Genomic DNA, 18,409 nt, shown 5'->3' on the forward strand with positions numbered 1-18,409 from the left:
GTAGTTAAGCCTTGATTGCTGTTGGTATCACTGGGAGGGATTGACCTCCAGGCCAATTGACTGTGAGGACCAGTTGTGTCTACAATGGGAGAACTTCTGTGCTGAAGACACCCTTATGGGGCAGGACTTGCTTCAGTGGGGCTTTGGCGCTCACTGAGTCTGCCCAGGTTTTTATGTGGAGAAAGTCCAGGCCATTTATATGCAAAAGTCTCTGCATACAGCTTCGGTGGGGTTGTAAATTGGGTGAGGCGGGGTCTCACGGAATCACCAGGGCGGAGCAAACTGCAATGGCTGCCAGTCTGCTCTGTCGCTGAGAGGTCCCGGGGTCTGTGTGGGTCTGTGTTCCGCAGCCTCGTGCAGGAACAATGACTGCCGCAAGCACCTCTGCGAGAAAGCCACCCTCGTGTTCTGGCCTGATGCCTGACAGTCCAGTTTCTCTCCGTATGAGTCTGGGTCCCCAAATTCTCACCCGGAACTGGAGTTCAGAGCTTGTATCTCCCTCCTGATTAAAAAAGACAACAGCGTACCCAGCTGCCAGCCCCTTTTGCACGCTCCTCTATACCTCCGCACTTCCACACCTCTGCACCTCCTACCAGACCCAGTGCGCTTTTCTCTTCCCTTCTAGTTGTAGAAATTCCACTCAGCCAGCCTGCCCGTGGTTCTGGATGATAGTCATTTTGTCTTTTAGTTGTAGTTTTAATGTGGTTGTGCGTGGCAGCAAATTCAGGTGTTTACCTATGCTGCCATCTTGATTATCTCGTTTTTTTTTTTTCTTTTTATTGAATTTATTGGGGTGACACTGATTAACAAAATTATGTAGATTTCAGGTGCTCAATTCCACAACATATAATCCTGTACACTGTATTGTGTGTTCACCACTCCAAGTCAAGTCTCTTTCCATCACCATTTATCCCCTCTATATACTCCTCTTCCTTCCTCACCCCACTTCCCCAGAACTCAGTTTTTAAAGCAAAGGTGTTCTGGTGTAGGGCAGGAGTGAAGAGAGGGGCCTTCTAATCCTTTGTGCATTCCCCATGGCCTCAGTGCTTTGCCCATAGCCTTGAACTCCATGATATATACTGGAAACACTCCTCCAGGTTGAAGTACTCCCTCATCTGAGCACCATGGTTATCAAGGCATACAACTTTACTTGTGCCCAGGGAGAGGGACACACACCCTCTCAGGTGTCCTCATAGCAACCCTGTTAAGTATAGGTAGGTCATTTTTCTCCCAAATTTACAAATGGTTATAATAAGGTTCAAAGAAAATAAGTGATTTGTCCAAGGCCCCACAGTTGTGGTCCTAGTTAGTTGTGGAGTCAGTGTTCAAGAAAGATGAGCGAGTAAATAAATAAATGTATGCCTGTTGGGGCACAGGGTTATACCCTCTTTAAGTTGACTCTGAGGTGGTGGCATGTCCCCACTTTCCTTTTTCTGCTTCTTCCCTTTCAATCCCAAATCAACTGGAAATATGTGAAATTGTGGGTCATTCAGCCCCTGGCACAATACCAGTCCACCACCTTCCTGTAAGCCTTTAACATCTGTCTCCTATCTTCCTGTAAAGGCCTCGTTGGTTCTGCTGGTGCTTTGAGTTTGGGCAGAGGGGTGGGGTGAAAGCCCACATACTTTCCTTTTCACTCTCCAGATCTAGCTCTGTCAGCACTGATTGGCAGGGTCTAGCCTCCCTTGGCCTCACCTGGGCAAAGGGGCTACTTTTACATCTTGCCCTAGGGGCCCCATGTGGCTGTCCATTGTATGCTGTGGGGCATGCTTCAGGTGTGGTCTTGATTATTGGAGGCCAACTGAAGTTTGGCCCTCTTCAGTGGCACCTGTATACAGCATCGGGAGGGCACACATTCTCGACCACCGAAAGCAGTCTGATCTACCATGTCAGTCTCACAGTCCCACATGTTCCTTCCTGAAAGATCCAGATGATGGCATAGCTTTTTTCCTCTACAACCTGCAGAATTGGAAGGAATGCCTCTATAACAGCTATCTTCCTCACATCCGTCCCCACTTTGGTCTTCACTCCAAAATTATTGTCCTTATTTTGCACATGAGTCCACTGAGACTCAGCAAATAAGTGGATTGCTCAAGCACAGGCCTGGAAGGCAAGATTCAGTGAACTATGTTCCTACCCCTTTGAGTCCAGCCTTCTTAGGCCCTAGGACTGACACTGGGATTCTGGGTGAACAAGCTGTAAAAACCTTGCCCTCTGGGTCTAACTGCCTCCACCCCCAGGACATACACCTGTCTGATTGCACTTCATTACTCCTGCAGAGTGGGAAAGCAGGCCAGGATTTCGAGGTCCTGCTTCTAGCCAATCAGTGGCAGAGCTGGGCCCCAGGCTAGTGTGTCAAGTGTCATGTTTTGCCTAGTAGCTGCCAGGCCCCTGCTGAAACTGCCTCTTGTATTGGCAGGAAAAGGAGAAAGCCCAGTTGGCAGCAGAATCTCTAAAGCAGGTGAATCGTGGTGTTTCTGGAAGCCAGGAGCTGAGGCCTGCCAGGGAGAGGTTTTTGGAGTGGCCTGACCAGGAGCTGGATCGGGTCAACAGCTTCCTGAGCAGCCGTCTGCAGGAGATCAAGAACACTGTCAAGGACTCCATCCGTGCCAGCTTCAGTGTGTGTGAGCTCAGTATGGACAGCAATGGCTTCTCTAAGGAAAGGGCTGCTGAGCCTGAGACCCAGAGTCTACCCGCCTTGAACCTCAATGGCTCCTCAGGGCACCGGCCTGACATCAACCTTGACCTGTCCCCTTTGACTTTGGGCTCCCCTCAGAACCACACGTTACAAGCTCCAAGCGAGTCAGCCCCACCATGGGCAGAAATGAGAGGCCCCCAACCACTGTGGACAGAAGTGAGGGGCCCTCCTCCTGGTATCATCCCAGAGAATGGGCTAGTGAGGAGACTCAACACCGTGCCCAACCTGTCCCGGGTGATCTGGGTCAAAACACCCAAGCCAGGCAACACCAGCTCTGAGGAGCCAAACCCAAAGGAAGTCCCTAGTGACAAGCAGGAGCTACCTGAGCCTGTGGCCTCAGGTGGGAAGCCGCGGAAAGGCAAGAGGCAGGGGGGTGGTCAGGCTAAGAAGAGTGAGGCGACTCCAGCCCCCAGGTCCTCAGCCAGCCTGGAGGCTCCCGGTGCTAAGGGCCAGACCTCCAGCCCCAAGCAGCCAGGCAAGACCCTGGAACCTCCCAAAGTGGGCTGCTGTGCTGAGGCTGGAGAGGGGAGCCCGGGAAACCGGCCAGAACCAGGCTGGGCTAGCAGCCCAAAAGTCGACAAGGAGAAGGGCAGCTCTTGGCGAAACTGGCCAGGTGAGGCCAAGGCACGGCCTCTGCAACAGGAGTTTGTGCAGCCCTCAGGCCCAGCAAGGCCACAGAGCTTGCCGCAGGGCAAGGGCCGCAGCCGCCGGAGCCGCAACAAGCAGGAAAAGTCAGCCTCCTCCTTGGGTGAGTGCACCAGGAACAGTGGCTGGCCCCCACCCTGCCGGCCCACGGGGTGGAGGGCAGTCCTCGTGTGTGGGCAGCACTGACCCAGAGGCCTGGATGTGGGCACTGAGCCCTCCTGGCTGTGTCTTCCTAGACGATGTGTTCCTGCCCAAGGACATGGATGGGGTGGAGATGGATGAGACTGACCGGGAGGTGGAATACTTCAAGAGGTAGGTGTGGGGCTGCCTGCTCTCCTGCCTGCACCCAGGCCTTTCAGAAAGGGCCTCCCTCAGCCCTGAGCCCCGGGATGGAGAGCCTCTCCAGCCCTCCTGGCTTTCCCCACACTAAAGAAGCCACCTGGCAGGATGGGGCATCTGGCAAGGTGCAGGGGACTGAATGAAGGAGGTGTGCGTGTCAGACCCCAAGAACCAGGCCTTTTCCGGCTTCGTTCACTTTGTTTATTCACTTGTACTTCCTTTACTCTGCCTGGACTGAGCTATGGGGCAGAGATGAATCAAACAGTCTAGATGGGGCGAGAGCATAAACCTACAGTCTGGCAATAAGTGCGGCTTAGAAGTAAGTGGTGGGGGCAGCCAGAGCAGCCCTCCCGATGAGGTGATAACCAAGCTTAAACTTGAGGAATAGGAATGAGTGGGCCAAGGAAAACAAGGATATTTGTGACAGTGGAGTCAGCCCATACAGAGATTTGAGGGTGAAAGAAACATGTCCTTAGGGGAATGGAAGGGAACCTAGCATAGCTAGAGTAAACTACAGGGTGAGGGGGACGTCATATCCTAAGGCAGTGTAAACTCTCTTCATATCTTGTCCCCTGGGCTTGTGGGTGTTCCATCTTGATAGCCCCCCAGCCAGCACAACTCCCATACCTACTAGACCCCAATGCCTAGGAGCTGGAGAGGTTGTGCAAAGCTGACCTCGCTGCTTTAGTGACCAGAACACACGGGTCTAGGAGAGGGGTTCAGTAGGCAGGGGAATCTTTGATTGTGCTTCTTCTGTGTCATCTCCCAAACCTGACAGATTCTGTTTGGATTCTGCAAAGCAAACACGTCAGAAAGTTGCTGTGAACTGGACCAACTTCAGCCTCAAGAAAACCACTCCCAGCACAGCTCAGTGAGGTATACAAACCCCCAAGTGTCGCGTGCACCCTCTCCCGATGCTCTGCCAGCTTCTGTCCCCATCAGACCATTTCATGCTCTGAGGCACGGACTTGGACTGGGGGCGTGGTATCCTGGCCCCTGCACCTCCACAGTGACAGCCCAGTGGGCTATGCTCTCCAGAGGCACAAACCCTGTCTATTCTGCAGCCATTTACCCCCAGGACTCTGTCCTTCCATTGCTCCTCCCTGGGCCAGGCCCTCCTGTGAGATCTCTTTCCCAAGACAAAAGTTGCTCCGTCCCCCCATCTCCTTTGACCTTTATCCTCCTCAAAGCAGGAGTCTGAGCGCAGAGGCGGCGTCTCCCCTGCCTGTACCCACCAGAGAACATGCCAGAACACTTGTTCCACATTGGCCTGGGGGAAGGGAGTGCTGCCTGCCATGGGGGCCATGAGCTCCTTAGGGATGGCCCCACCTTCCTTGAGAACTAGGATGACATTTCACATGTTGATAAACAGAACTGGGGCTCTGTTTCCTGGCAGGGTTTTCATTTCCATCCTCTGCTAGAGGTGATTGAGGAAGTCTGTGGGAGCAAAAGTAGGAGCTAGGTGTTCCCTCCCTCCACCTTGGACCCATGGAGACCCATGTGGCATGGGAAGGCCATTACTCACCATGTGGCCATGCTCTTCTGTTTTCTCAGCCCCTGTGGGTCCAGCTTCTTCAGGTGTCCTGAGACGCCCAACTGCCAGCTGAAGGTCTACAGTTTCTTCTTCCTCCACATCCCCACCCACCTGCCCAAGACCCTCCTTGCTTCCCGCCATCCTGGACCAACCCAAAGCTGAGCGGATGCCCTGCCGGGCTGGGGCCCCTCAGGACCTCCACAGAGCCGCCTCCTGGTGCTATGCAGCCTCCTCACTCAGAGCCCGGGGGCTGGGCTGGGCTGGCCTGTGGGCCAGGGGCTGATGGTACTGCTGGCCCAACACTGCTCTTTTTGTGTTTGGTTTTTCTGTTTTTGTTTGTTTGTTGTTGTTTTTTAATTCTTTACTTTTGATACTGTGAAGATCTTTCCTGCCGAAAGATAAAGCAACTTTTGGACACAGAGTCGGTGTGTTGGTCTTTTGCTAGACTGGGTCAGGGGTGAGGTGAAGGATGTAATCAGAAGCATGGGGTGGCCTTAGTCATTAACCATGTTAGGTATGTACTGTGTTATCAATGGCTTGGCATTGTTTCCACTTAATTCTTGCATCTGTTCCAAGTGGACTGTTAAGTGGGAATTTTATAGATGAAACTAAAGCTAAGACAAGAAAGTGACTAATGAACTCAGTCTGGCTGACTAGGGTTAAAGCATAGGTCTCTGTGCCCTTTCCTCCTGTTGTGAGGCCTTGTATGGGAGTAGCCCCTTCCCCACACTGTCTGTTTCTCCCCTGTAGGATGGGTGAATGGGAGGAATGGGACTTGGTCTTTGGATAGCTGATGTGAAAAGGGGCTTGGGGAAAGCTTAAGGCCTTTATGGAGGGTGCACCTGTAGCCTGGGTGTTTGAGGTTGTCAGGGAAAGTTGCGGGGGTGGGGGAGTAGATGGAGTTTTTATAAATTGGATCTGACTTTCCAATGAGAATAAGACATGTAGCTTAAGTACTTCACAGTTAAGAGGATAATAAACCCTTCTGTAAAGTAAAGCAAACTATCTCCCATATTAGATCTAGTTTATAAATTCAAATTTTAATATAATAGGTTTGCTAAAAATGCCTCACACACCTGTTGTTACCCCCAATGTTGTTTTCTTGACTAAAATCAACTCTTAACTTTAGCTCATGTGGGGAGTGATGGAGGCAGTAGCAACACAATCACTAAGTATCTTTAAAAAAAATTTTTTTTTTATTGATTTCAGAGAGAAAGGAGAGGGAGAGAGAGAAACATCAATGATGAGAGAGCATCATCAATCTGCTGCCTCCTGCATGCCCCCTACTGGCGATCGAGCCCGCAACCCAGGCATGTGCCCTTGACAAGACTCGAACCCGGCACCCTTCAGTCCGCAGGCTGATGATGCTCTATCCATTGAGCCAAATCAGCTAGGGCGACTAAGTACCTTTATGTAGTATTGGGAGCAGGATCAGAAACTGCTCCCTCTCCCCACCCCACTCCACCCCTCCACCTAGTTGAGCCCCACCATTGGCTAGCAGTCAGTGCCAGCTTCCTCTTCTAAAGAAGTGAAACAGCATTGCCCACAGGCTCACAATTCCAGTCCCCAGGGAAGTATGGACACTCCTGTAAAACCTTTCTCTGTGTATGTATTACCTGTGTTCCTCTTATTCTCTAACTGTTGCACCAGCCTCCTGCCGTCAAGTTGAATTGGCACAGCTATCTAAAATTCTGCCTCACTTGGCAGGTGTGGCTCTGTGGATTGAGCATTGTCCCATGCACCAAAAGTTCAATTCCGGTCAGGGCACATGCCCAGGTTGCAGGCTGGATCCCCAGTATGGGATGTGCAGGCAGCAGCCAATCAATGATTTTCTCATCATTGATGTTTCTCTGTCTCTCCCCCTCTCTCTTCCTCTCTGAAATCAATAAAAATTTATTTAAAACAAAAAAACAACAAAGTGCAGAGCTGAGAGTACTTTTGGTGACTTAAGGTCAGCATAGGAGTTTGAATTACCTATGAGTGACCTTTTTAAATAATAAAATTCTGCCTTATTTGAAAATTGCAGGTCTGATTGAAGCAGCACTTTTCCTACAGATAAAAGACTTCTGTAAGTGCATTTTGGACCCCCTGTGCCTGGCTTCTGCCTCCAGCACACACCCAGCCATCCCTACAACCTCAGTCTCCAGCTAGGCCTGACACCCTTAGATCTCCTGACTTTTGCTCACATACTTGCCTCTTCACAGATTACCCTTCCGTCATAAATTCCTACTTATTCTTCACCTCCCAGTTGAGAAGACACTTTTACTATATGAGAATCAGTTTGCTCTGCCTTTGTGATGATTCCACCATGTCTTGATACTTCTCCTTAACCTCAAGACTGGTTATATTTTCTGTTTCCTCAACTAATCCATAATCTCACAAGCCAGGTTTGCATCTTGCTCATCTTTTATCTGCTTCAGCACTGCACAATGCCCAACACACAAGGACAGCACTGACCCATCACTCCTCTCAGTCCCGGATGCCGAAATTATTGACAGTCACTGCTCTGCATGCTCTGAGCCCAATTTACCTCCCCAACCCTTGCTCTGGCTCCTCGTGCTCCATGTGGGCCCATTGATCTCTCTATTCCCTAGGAATCTGCAGATCACTCCTACTGGGCCCTCTTTCTTCCTCTCCTCCACTCCCCGCTCTGAGATTCCACACTTTCCTGGAAGCTCAGATCCAATCAGTGTCACCTCAAAGTCGCCTCAGGTTCCCTCTGAACTCTATTACAGCATTTACAACAATAACTTACACATGTAACAGACCCTCAGTTGAAAACCACCGTCATCAGTATTTTATTTACCACTCACTACTCGGAACATAGGTGTCTAAGAAGAGGACACCAGTCAGAGCGGCAGTGCTTGAGTCACTCGGCAAGTCACACCCTGCCCGCTCGGCCCTGCCAGGGATGGAAGCCCGGCCCCTGGGCTCCCCAATCACTAGAGGGCGCAGTGACCGCCGGCGTGCGTGCGCCATGACGTCATGCTCTGAGCGACTGTCTTCACTCGGGGCACCGCCCCTGCTACCGGATTCGGTGTGAGCCTTTTAGCTCATGCTTCAAATCGTCCAGTATCCCACAATGCTTTGCCTGATGCTTTCGCCCTCAGCCCTGCCAGCTGCATTGCCACAGGGAGAACGTAGACACCGCCCCACAAGACGGCGGCTCAGGAGAAAGTTTGTCCCTCGGCGCGACCCGTCACTCAGAGGTCGTTGCTAGGCGCCGACGTCAGCTTCTTCACATCTGGTTGGATCTCAGAGGTAAGGCGGGGTTTTCTGCTGTGGGGCGCATGCGTGCAGAAAAGGATGGAGGATTCGGAACCGGAACGGAAGGTGGGAGAGAGGCTGGGGTCCCCTGGGTGGCGAGCCGCCGTGAAGATGGGGAGGAAGGGGTTCCGGGCTTGATTCCTGGGTCTCTGCAGCGGGCTCGTACCGACGAGGCGACTGCCGCAGGAAGCCGTTCCGAGGCGGAGGATGAGGACGACGAGGACTATGTGCCCTACGTGCCATTGCGACAGCGCCGACAGCTGCTGGTGAGGGCCGGGGTCTAAGGAGGAGTGAGAGTAGGGGTGGGTGTTTCTCAGTGGTCTGTGGAGTGAGGGGATCTACACGGGAGCGTGGCCTCAGGCACAACCGGAGGGACTGGCGACCTAATCTGAGGGGTAGAGCAGCTCTGCACCTCGGGGCACGATCTTCTCCCAAAGCCAGGATCCTGCCGCAGCTCCTGGGCGCGATGCCCAGCTCTGTGTCGGGCTTGGCTCTGAGGGGCGCTGCTGGACCCTCAGCTCCAGAAGCTGCTACAGCGAAGACGCAAGGGAGCCGCGGAGGAGGAGCAGCAGGACAGTGGCAGTGACCACCGGGGAGATGAGGACGACATCCCTCTGGGCCCTCAGTCCAATGTCAGCCTCCTGGATCAGCACCAGCACCTCAAAGAGAAGGCTGAAGGTGGGCTCAGCAGCGGCGGGAGGCTCAGCGTTGTGCGCTGCTTTGGTGTCTCTGACATTTGTCTGCTCTTCTCCTCAGCCCGCAAGGAGTCTGCCAAGGAAAAGCAGCTGAAGGAAGAGGAGAAGATCCTGGAGAGTGTGGCCGAGGGCCGAGGTATGGTTGTGGCCTGGGCAGGAAGGAAGTGGCCTGGCTTCTGGGAAGGAGAAGCCAGCCCTGAGCCACGTCTCTCTTCTCAGCCTTGATGTCAGTGAAGGAGATGGCCAAGGGAATCACATATGATGATCCAATCAAAACCAGGTATGCTTATAGTCTCTAGAAGAGCAGTTACCCTTGCCTGGCATAGTTTGTGGCTGAGACTGGCAGGCACATGCCAAAGGCAGCTATGCCCAGGGCCTCTCTTGACCCCTACCACCACTCACAGTTGGACACCTCCCCGTTATATCCTGAGTATGTCTGAAGAGCGGCATGAGCGTGTACGGAAAAAATACCACATCCTGGTGGAAGGAGATGGTATCCCACCACCCATCAAGAGCTTCAAGGAAATGAAATTTCCTGCAGGTACCTGGGGAGTGGGAGTGGCATCACACTTGGTAGTTAAATGTCTGTAAGGTTGTGTTCTAGTTCCCACTGAGCTCAGCAGCATAGCCAGCGGGGACTGGGGGGATTTGAGGAGGGGTTTCTTTAGGCTCTTTTTTCAGTTGTGCCAGCTGAAGATATTCACTATTCTGTGCCACTAGGAAGCTTAATTGGACAAGTGAGGCTGGCCTTAGGCAGATGTGGGGGTGAATTCTGTCTCCATTTAGCCTAGGAGCTTTGAACAGGTCTCTCTGTCTTTTCTTTCCCTCTCCCTGTTTCTGTGTTTCATCATTTGTAACTTGAGGGGAATGGTGGCAGTTTTACGGCTTTGGGGCCTGATTAAGCACCTGTGAGATGTAAGAGTGATGTCAGGGTTGTTTTCCACAGCCATCCTGAGAGGCCTGAAGAAGAAGGGCATCCACCACCCAACGCCTATTCAGATCCAGGGTATCCCCACCATGTGAGTGTGGACCTGGGGCCCTGAGGAGGGCAGTGATGGGCAGTTCCTGTATTCTGCTGAACTTGACCCTCAGACCTGTCCTCTGCCAACAGTCTATCCGGCCGTGACATGATAGGCATCGCCTTCACGGGTTCAGGCAAGACGCTGGTGTTCACTTTGCCTGTCATCATGTTCTGCCTGGAACAAGAAAAGAGATTACCTTTCTCCAAGCGTGAAGGGCCCTATGGACTCATTATCTGTCCCTCGGTAAAATAGGCTGGCCTGGAGGGCAGGGCACCAGTGAGACTGTCTTCTGGTACCAGCCCCCACCCCTGTATCTGCAGCGAGAGCTGGCCCGGCAGACCCACGGCATCCTGGAGTATTATTGCCGCTTGCTGCAGGAGGACAGCTCACCACTCCTGCGCTGCGCACTTTGCATCGGGGGCATGTCTGTCAAAGAGCAGATGGAGACTATCCGACAGTGAGCATAAGCACCCCTCACCCTAGGGCCTCCCCAAAGTGTCTAGATAAACTTTAGCTATTCTGCAGATCCTTGCAGAGGCCTAATTAAAAGAGCTCCCAGTCTCATGCAAGGGGTCAGCTGGGGTGGGACAGGGGGATGTGGTGAGGGACTATGGGAACATAGTAACTGAAACAGAGGCATCTGGAAAGTCAGAGGATTGGGGCATTCCAGGCAAAAGACAAAGGTGGTAGGCCTGGGGTGTTCAGAAAGGTTAGGGCCATTCAGTATGTAGTCCGGCAAGGAGGCTAAGGCACTGGGGCAGGGCTGGACCCTTGCTCTTCCACACAGTGCAGTCAGTCCCCAGTAGATATCACCAGTTGTCTGGGGTCACAAGACAGGTCACACCCAGTGCCTGCTTGATAGGCATCCCAGTCTCAGGAAAGATACAGAACAGTTGAATTCAGTATGCCAGTAAAGTGAGCCCTTCCAGGCCTATGGAGGGAGCTGCGAAGTGCAGGTTGAGGCTATTTGGAGATTCAGACAGCCCCCCAGGAGAACGAATGGCAGAGGTCAAAACATGGGTGGGAAGAGCTCCGGAATACAGACAGCAGTGGTTGAGAAGGCTGCAGCTTGCTCCAGTAGAAACATATGCTGAACCCAGGGCAAAGCGGTGGGAGTGATGAGGAGGGGACAGGTGAGGAGAGACAGGAGGGAGGCCAGAGCGGGGTGAGTCACAGTGCCAGCCTCTACGAAGGGCTGAGCAGGTGGCCTGACCTCAGGTCTCTCTTGGTCCCCAGTGGTGTGCACATGATGGTGGCCACCCCTGGGCGCCTCATGGATCTGCTACAAAAGAAGATGGTCAGCCTAGACATCTGTCGCTATCTGGCCCTAGACGAAGCTGACCGCATGATTGACATGGGTTTTGAGGGTGACATCCGCACCATCTTCTCCTACTTCAAGGTACCCGTCCCTGCCTGGCCAGGGTACTCCTGCACCCTCAGGGCTGCCCACCCACTGTCCCAGCTGCTTAGCTTCCCCAGCCCCCCTGTGCCCTCAGCCCCAGCTCTTTCTCAGGGCCAGCGACAGACCCTACTCTTCAGTGCCACCATGCCTAAGAAAATACAGAACTTTGCCAAGAGTGCCCTGGTGAAGCCTGTCACGATCAATGTGGGACGCGCTGGGGCCGCCAGCCTAGATGTCATACAGGTGGGCAGTCTCACCACGGAGGGCTGGGTCTAGCGAGACTCCCTTGAAGCTGATTGGAGCAGGGTGGGTGGTCCACCTAGGGGGCACTAGGGGTTCCATTCAAAGCCTCAACCCTTAGCAAGAAACATTCTTAGGGTGTCCAGCCCTTGGTGCACGAGGTTTCTAATCACCTAGATGGGATTGGGGGGCCCAGCCTCTGCAGCAGCACTGTGGCTGGTGAGCCTGTCCTCAGGATCACCTGACCTAGCTCCTGTGGTGGCAGGAGGTGGAATATGTGAAGGAGGAAGCCAAGATGGTGTATCTGCTCGAGTGCCTGCAGAAGACACCCCCGCCCGTGAGTGCAGCCCAGGACCCCCAAGATGAGGGGAGAGGGCAATAGGGGCAGGATGCTGGGGAAGGTTGGGGCTGTTGGGTGGAGGCACTCCCTGTGACGAGGCCTTTCTGGACAGGTGCTCATCTTTGCAGAGAAGAAAGCAGATGTGGATGCCATCCATGAGTACCTGCTGCTTAAGGGGGTCGAGGCCGTGGCCATCCATGGGGGCAAAGGTCAGGATGGCATATGTGTATGCCTGAACCTGGCTGCTATAGCAGCCCTCACCTAACCCGTTTCCTGCCTGGCTGGTTTACCACTACTCCCCAGGCTCCTGCTGTCACCCTGACAGCTCCCGCCTGACCCTCCCCAGACCAGGAGGAACGGACCAAGGCCATCGAGGCATTCCGGGAGGGCAAGAAGGATGTTCTAGTGGCCACAGACGTAGCCTCCAAGGGCCTGGACTTCCCTGCCATCCAGCACGTCATCAATTACGACATGCCTGAGGAGATTGAGAACTACGGTGGGAGCTTGTGGGATTGGGGTGTGGGCTAGGCCCCAGACCTGGGCAGTGGGCCAAAGATTGTTTCCTCTCTGCAGTGCACAGAATAGGCCGCACTGGGCGCTCAGGAAACACAGGCATCGCCACCACCTTCATCAACAAGGCCTGCGGTGAGTGTACTGCCACGGCCGCCACAGCTGTCTCCTGCGTCCTACAGGTCCTGGTTACGGGGCCCAGGGTTGGACCTAATGATTCCCCACTGCCCCCACAGATGAGTCAGTGCTGATGGACCTCAAAGCCCTGCTACTGGAGGCCAAGCAGAAGGTGCCACCTGTGTTGCAAGTGCTGCACTGTGGGGACGAGTCCATGCTGGTCATCGGAGGTGACTGCGAAGTGGGGGGCATGACAGGAACACCAGGAAACAAGTCTACACTGCACATGAGTGGATGGGGGGTTGGGTGGGGGCACAAGGTCTGGGGCACAGAACCTGGCCCTGTCACCATGCTGATCTCCATTTCCCTATGCCCCCAGATGAACGAGGCTGTGCCTTCTGCGGGGGCCTGGGCCATCGGATCACTGACTGCCCCAAACTCGAGGCCATGCAGACCAAACAGGTCAGCAACATCGGCCGCAAGGACTACCTGGCTCACAGCTCCATGGACTTCTAGCCGTCTGTCATCCCTCTCCAAGAGGCCTCGGTCTGGGTTCCAGTTGCCCCCTACACGCCAGACCCTGGACAAGAAGCCAGCATCTTCGGCCCAGCTGGCTTGGGCTAGGCTGGGCCTGGCTGCCTGCCCTCTGTGCCTCTGGAATGACTATGATTGTTCCCCTTTATCCCAGTTGCCATTAAAGCACAAGCCTCTCTAGTCTCAGCCCCAGCCCTGCTTCTGTGCTTCACCTTGTCTGCCCGTTACTTCCTGGCCACCTCACCCTCTGACCTCTAGAGCCCTCTGAGGCAGACCCTGGGTCTCTCCCCAACACCCAGATGGCTCGGTTGTGGCAGGAGGCATCTATCTTTATTTATGACTCGGAAGCACCACACTGGCAGACAAGGCAAAATCCTTGACTGGGTTTTTGTGTGTCTGATTGGCTGTCATAACCTCCAGCCCTGCCCCAGCCGCCTCCTTGTCGGTTGTGCAAAGCTCCTAGGGCCCCTTGAGAGGCAACTTCCTGCCTCAGGCCCCCTGTTCCTGGTATGGAACCCTCCGCTCTGTTTGCTGAGAAGCAGCCGGTACCACAGGACTGCCACTCAGGCTACAAGCAGTTTTTGATATGCTCTGTGCCAAACCCTCCGCTGGGCCGCTCACAGGTGACTAGGAAAGAGATGTAATGAACATGGGCAGCAGTCACGAGTACTTTGACAAATGGACCAGGATTTCAACATCTGGCAAGGGGTAGGCAGAGGACCAGCACGGTCAGACACTTCATGTGCAAGGCCACATGCTTATCCCAGCAGGACAGCAGTTGCTCAAGCCATGTTTGTCACTTGGTGTGTGGCCTTTGCAAGTTACTTAATGTTTGAGCCTTGATTTCCTCATTGTTGAAATGGCAGTGAGAATGCAAAGGGTTGTGTTTGTAAGGTTGGGCTCTGGCCTGTGTGGTCCATGTTTGGCACAAAGCCGGGTGCAGGAGGACTTGGAAAAAATGTCCTGCCTGAGAAGCAACACACTCCATATGTGACCCCCAAATTATATTCCTCAGCCTGTTTACACGTTCCTTTCCAGAGATGGCTTTGAATGAATGACATGAAGCTGTTTTCAGAATTCAGACCCACATTCAGAGCCAAGTTACCGGCCTCCAGCAAGGCAAGGCAAAGAAGAAAAAAAAAAAAAAGGCCCCTAGCAGGAAGCAAAACTTAAAAAGAACATATGAGCTCCCTAGGGGCTCACTGGGGACATGCCACCTACATTCAGGTGGCCAGAGCCACACATGAGGACTTGGGCACACTGCTGGGGCCTTTGTGCGCTCAGACAGCATGGAGGGGTGAGGGAAGTCCTCCCAGAGTAAGCAGCTGGCACCCAGAGGAACACGGTGAGGGGTGCCCTGGAGGGGTTGGGCTGGGGTCAGGACTCAACACCTTGCGTGCTGGGCTGAGGAGCCCAGGCTAGACCTGAGGGCAGTGGGAAGCCAGAAAAAGTTTAGAAAGGAGAGAGATGAGTGCGCCCAGGTGGGGTGGTGATTCAGAGGGAGATATTCAGGCTGGCATTGGGGGCTGTGAAGGTGGAGCAAATGAATATTAAAAATATTTTGATGGAAGGATAAGCCAACCAACCAGGGTTGCAAGTAGGAAAGGAAGTTCGCCAGTCTGGCTGTGGGAATGCAGGTCCCAGGTTGCACAACTGCCCCCTGAGGGATCAGGGAAAGCGTCAGAGCCCATGACTAGGGGGCCAGCCTGTGGGCCTGACGCTCACTCACACCCAGTGACCCAGGTGCAGGCATGGGTTTTTGCCCTCAGGCGGTCTGAGGCCTCTGCCAGGCATGCCTGAGCACCTTGGCCAGCTGCAACCCTACGGTGGAAATATGTGATGCCCCCACCCCCTATTCTGGCTCCTTTACTGAAGAAGGGGTTCCCCTCCCCCAGTCATGCAGCTGCCTCTCTGGACAGAGGGAGGGGAAGTGGCCAGAAGGGGAAGTGTGAGGAGTTCCCCTCGGCCTGTCACCAGTCTCCTCAGGCCTTCGGAGTGGTGGCCCTCCGGCCCTCCGGCCCTCCGTGGCCATGGAGCCTCTGGAGACCCCCGTCAAGGATGGCATCCTGTACCAGCAGCACGTCAAGTTTGGCAAGGTGGGGACCTGGCTGCCCAGGATAATTGGGCCTCCACACCTGGACCTGGGAGAATGGTGATGGGAATCAGGGTGGGAGATCTAACCCAGCTGTGGGGATGGGAGAGAGGCCCATCCTCTGCCTGAGCAGAAGAGCTGGGCCTGCGTGGGCCTTGGGGAGACCCTGCCTCACTTACAGATGGGGAAGCCAAGAGTCAGGAGGGTCTAAAAACACAAACCTTGGGGCAGGGCAGAGCCGGGAGGCTTGCTAATCCAACAGCCTTCCACCCTTCGGAGGGCCAGGGGATGAGCTGAAGGAGACCCCAGAGGTGGAACCCCACCCTGCAGAAGAGGGCTCGGCTCCTCCCAGCCTGTCATGGGACATAGTAGGGGGTTCACTTCTCCTCAGGCAGCAGGCTCTGCACCCCCACAGCTCAGCTGCAGCTGCTGCCGAGGCAGATAAACGGTCTATTTCCTTTGCTTGACACTATTTGCATGTTTCCTTCCTTGCCATCATGAGAATGAGGCCTCCCTCCCGCCACAGTCCTTATCCTGCGGCCCAAGTGACCTTTGGGGGGATGGGGCTGGGCACCAACAGAACAGCAGTGTCCAGTGGTCTGTTTCAGCCACTGGAGACTCTACAGACATAATCCAGTAGAAGCCCCAGCCTCACATTGCCATGACCTTTTGAGAGACTAGGACACTAGTCTTAAGGAGGTACCAGTTAGGAAAGTGTGGGGTGGATTTAACCCAGGGCTGACTGACCCCGAGCACAGACTCCCCTCCCTGCTGGGCTGGCTGTGGCAAGGCCTCCTCTGAGGCCCTGAGGAGCTGGGGGAGGCGAAGGCCAGCCTGGGTGACCAGGAGTGTATGCTGAGTGAGCTGCAGTGATCTTCACCCCCATCCTCATCTCCCACAGAAGTCCTGGCGGAAGGTGTGGGGTCTGCTCTATGCAGGTGGCCCATCAGGCGTGGCACGGCTGGAGAGCTGGGAAGTCCGGGATGGTGGCACGGGGCCAGCAGGTGACAGGTCTGCAGGTCCTAGCCGACGGGGAGAGCGGCGGGTCATCCGCCTGGCCGACTGCGTGTCGGTGCTGCCAGCTGATGGTGAGAGCTGCCCCCGGGACACTGGTGCCTTCCTGCTCACCACCACCGAGAGAAGCCACCTGCTGGCCGCACAGCACCGCCAGGCATGGATGGGCCCCATCTGCCAGCTGGCCTTCCCGGTGAGCACAGGGCAAGCGGGCCGGGCACCGAGGTCTGGCCCCAGGGGGACCAGCTCACCTCCCTCTCATTCATTCCATATTCACTCACATCCTGTCACTCAGCAAGCACCTGCCAAGTACCTATGAGCCTGGGAAACAGCCCAGAAACCACAGAAAAATCTGATGGCCATACATGCTATGGAGAAAATGAAAGGCAGGGTGGGACCAGGGGGCCTTAGGCAGGATGGTCTAAGGAGGCCTCTCAGGAGGGGACAGTAGGTCTGAGTCCCGAAGGACAACCCACCAGGCAAACATCTGAGGAGAGTGTCCCAGGCACTGAGGTCCAAGGAGTGTCCTGGACAGAGGGAGCGCAGTTCGGTGGAGGCCTTGAGGCAGAGAAAAGTTTGGTTTGGCTGGAGGGCAAGGAGTGGGAGGGCCCAGGAGGAGGCGAGGTAAGAGTCCGGTGGAAGCCAGCTGAAACCACCTTGGGCCACATGTGGATTTGAGGTTTTATTAAGAGTGAGAGGAGAAGCCTTTGGTGGGGGTGAGCTAGGGACTGAGTTTTAAAGCTTCACAGGGTCTGTAATGGGCCAAAAGGAAATGAGTCCGGTGGGTTCCTTAATAAGTGAAACAGAAGAGTTACCATATGACCCAGCAAGTCTCTTGAGAATTGAAACATGTTCAAACAAAACATACAATGTTCAGAGCAGCACGATTCCCAAAAGCCCAAACAATCCAAATGTCTGTCAGCTGATGATGGATAAACCAAATGTGTCTGTCCATACAATGAAACATTACTCAGCCATAAAAAGGAGTGCAGTAGTGAGACGGGCTTCACAGTGGATGAACCTCGAAGACATTAAACTGAGTGAAAGAAGCCGGGCACAAAAGGCCACCTGTTGTATGATTAGGCAAATCCATAGCAACCAAAAGCAGCTTAGAGTTTGCCAGGGGCTGGGCAGGGTTTTAATGTGGAGTGATGAGAAGTTCTGGAACTAGATAAAGATGATGATTGCACAACCTTGATTGCAAACCTGATGACTTTACTAAAAACACTGCATTATACACTTTAAAACGATTAAAATGGTAAATTTTATATTGTGTATTTAAGTTTTTTTATTTAAAAACAATAAAAAAGAAAAAGAAATGAATAGGAGCAAGGTGACCAGCAAGGAACCCACAGCATTTGGCCCTGGCCACACTACCATGGCCAGGTGGTCATGGTTGAGGTGCTGAGGTCAGTGTGAATTACATGCAGGAACTAGGGGTAGGGAGGGGTGAGATGGAGCCAGAGGACTGGGGGAGGAGTGAATGGCCAGTTCACTTGTTTGCACCCCAAAAGCCCCTTCACCACTCTAAGCTGTGGGGGACACACATGGGCTGGCCTGGTCCCTAACCTAATGCAAGGGTGAGGGGCCATCCTGCTGTGTGTTGCTGACTTACCGCTCTCAGTATCCCAGGGGGAAGAATAAGGTTACAGGAGGGAAATCGGCTCAGAGGGGTGCCCAGGGCTGTGCAGTGTGTCAGGTGACATCTCTCCACATGAAAAGGATACAGGAAGTTTAAAATATGCTTTTAATGATCTCAGAGAGAGGAAGGGAGAGGGGGAGAGAGAGAAACATCAGTGATGAGAAAAACATTGATCTGCTGCCTCCTGCATAACCCACACTGGGGATCGAGCTGGCAAGTGGGGCATGTCCCCTGACCTGGAATGGAACCGTGACCTCCTGGTTCGTAGGTCAATGCTCAAGCACTGAGCCATGCCAGCCAAAATAATGTCTTTATTAA

General features: G+C 53.9%; 3 protein-coding genes across 10 annotated transcripts in view; all 3 read left to right on the forward strand.

Moving 5' to 3' along the window:
* Positions 1 to 5,637, forward strand: part of FAM193B (family with sequence similarity 193 member B) — a 37,517-nt gene extending 31,880 nt beyond the window's left edge. For 6 of the 7 annotated variants that reach the window (XM_015563341.1, XM_015563342.1, XM_015563339.1 and 3 more), the window contains 4 exons: positions 2,420 to 3,446; positions 3,580 to 3,655; positions 4,461 to 4,558; positions 5,237 to 5,637. In XM_015563341.1, the coding sequence (XP_015418827.1) occupies positions 2,420 to 3,446; positions 3,580 to 3,655; positions 4,461 to 4,557 (1,200 nt within the window). In that variant the 3' untranslated portion in view covers position 4,558; positions 5,237 to 5,637. The remainder of the gene's footprint in view (positions 1 to 2,419; positions 3,447 to 3,579; positions 3,656 to 4,460; positions 4,559 to 5,236) is intronic. The other variant, XM_015563344.1, reaches the window with a different exon arrangement.
* Positions 5,638 to 7,498: 1,861 nt separating this feature from the next.
* DDX41 (DEAD-box helicase 41) lies at positions 7,499 to 13,529 on the forward strand. 2 transcript variants are annotated; one of them, XM_006762856.2, is made up of 17 exons: positions 7,515 to 8,549; positions 8,639 to 8,749; positions 9,002 to 9,161; positions 9,240 to 9,314; positions 9,398 to 9,458; positions 9,583 to 9,719; positions 10,125 to 10,197; positions 10,290 to 10,443; positions 10,521 to 10,657; positions 11,437 to 11,599; positions 11,714 to 11,845; positions 12,108 to 12,179; positions 12,295 to 12,391; positions 12,529 to 12,678; positions 12,756 to 12,827; positions 12,929 to 13,039; positions 13,189 to 13,529. In XM_006762856.2, the coding sequence occupies exons 1-17, from the start codon at positions 8,523 to 8,525 to the stop codon at positions 13,323 to 13,325; spliced, it is 1,869 nt and encodes a 622-aa protein (XP_006762919.1). In that variant the 5' UTR covers positions 7,515 to 8,522; the 3' UTR covers positions 13,326 to 13,529. The 2 variants fall into 2 exon arrangements, with proteins under 2 accessions (XP_015418832.1, XP_006762919.1); XM_015563346.1 differs by lacking the exons at positions 12,756 to 12,827; positions 12,929 to 13,039; positions 13,189 to 13,529 and having other exon boundaries at positions 7,499 to 8,549; positions 12,486 to 12,670.
* A 1,715-nt stretch (positions 13,530 to 15,244) lies between these two features.
* DOK3 (docking protein 3) overlaps positions 15,245 to 18,409 on the forward strand; it is a 5,413-nt gene continuing 2,248 nt past the window's right edge. Inside the window, exons 1-2 of the mRNA XM_006762857.2 lie at positions 15,245 to 15,439; positions 16,337 to 16,642. Coding sequence (XP_006762920.1) covers positions 15,374 to 15,439; positions 16,337 to 16,642 — 372 coding nt within the window. The 5' untranslated portion in view covers positions 15,245 to 15,373. The remainder of the gene's footprint in view (positions 15,440 to 16,336; positions 16,643 to 18,409) is intronic.

The sequence above is a fragment of the Myotis davidii genome, unplaced genomic scaffold (genome assembly GCF_000327345.1).
Source record: "Myotis davidii unplaced genomic scaffold, ASM32734v1 scaffold438, whole genome shotgun sequence".
NCBI classification, from domain to species: Eukaryota; Metazoa; Chordata; class Mammalia; order Chiroptera; family Vespertilionidae; genus Myotis; species Myotis davidii.

Coding starts and splice junctions, on each gene's coding strand:
- DDX41 (XM_006762856.2), top strand. CDS start 8,523: ATGGAGGATTCGGAACCGGAACGGAAG. Junction 8,550..8,638: donor ATTCGGAACCGGAACGGAAG/GTGGGAGAGAGG, acceptor GGGTCTCTGCAG/CGGGCTCGTACCGACGAGGC. Junction 13,040..13,188: donor GTCCATGCTGGTCATCGGAG/GTGACTGCGAAG, acceptor CTATGCCCCCAG/ATGAACGAGGCTGTGCCTTC.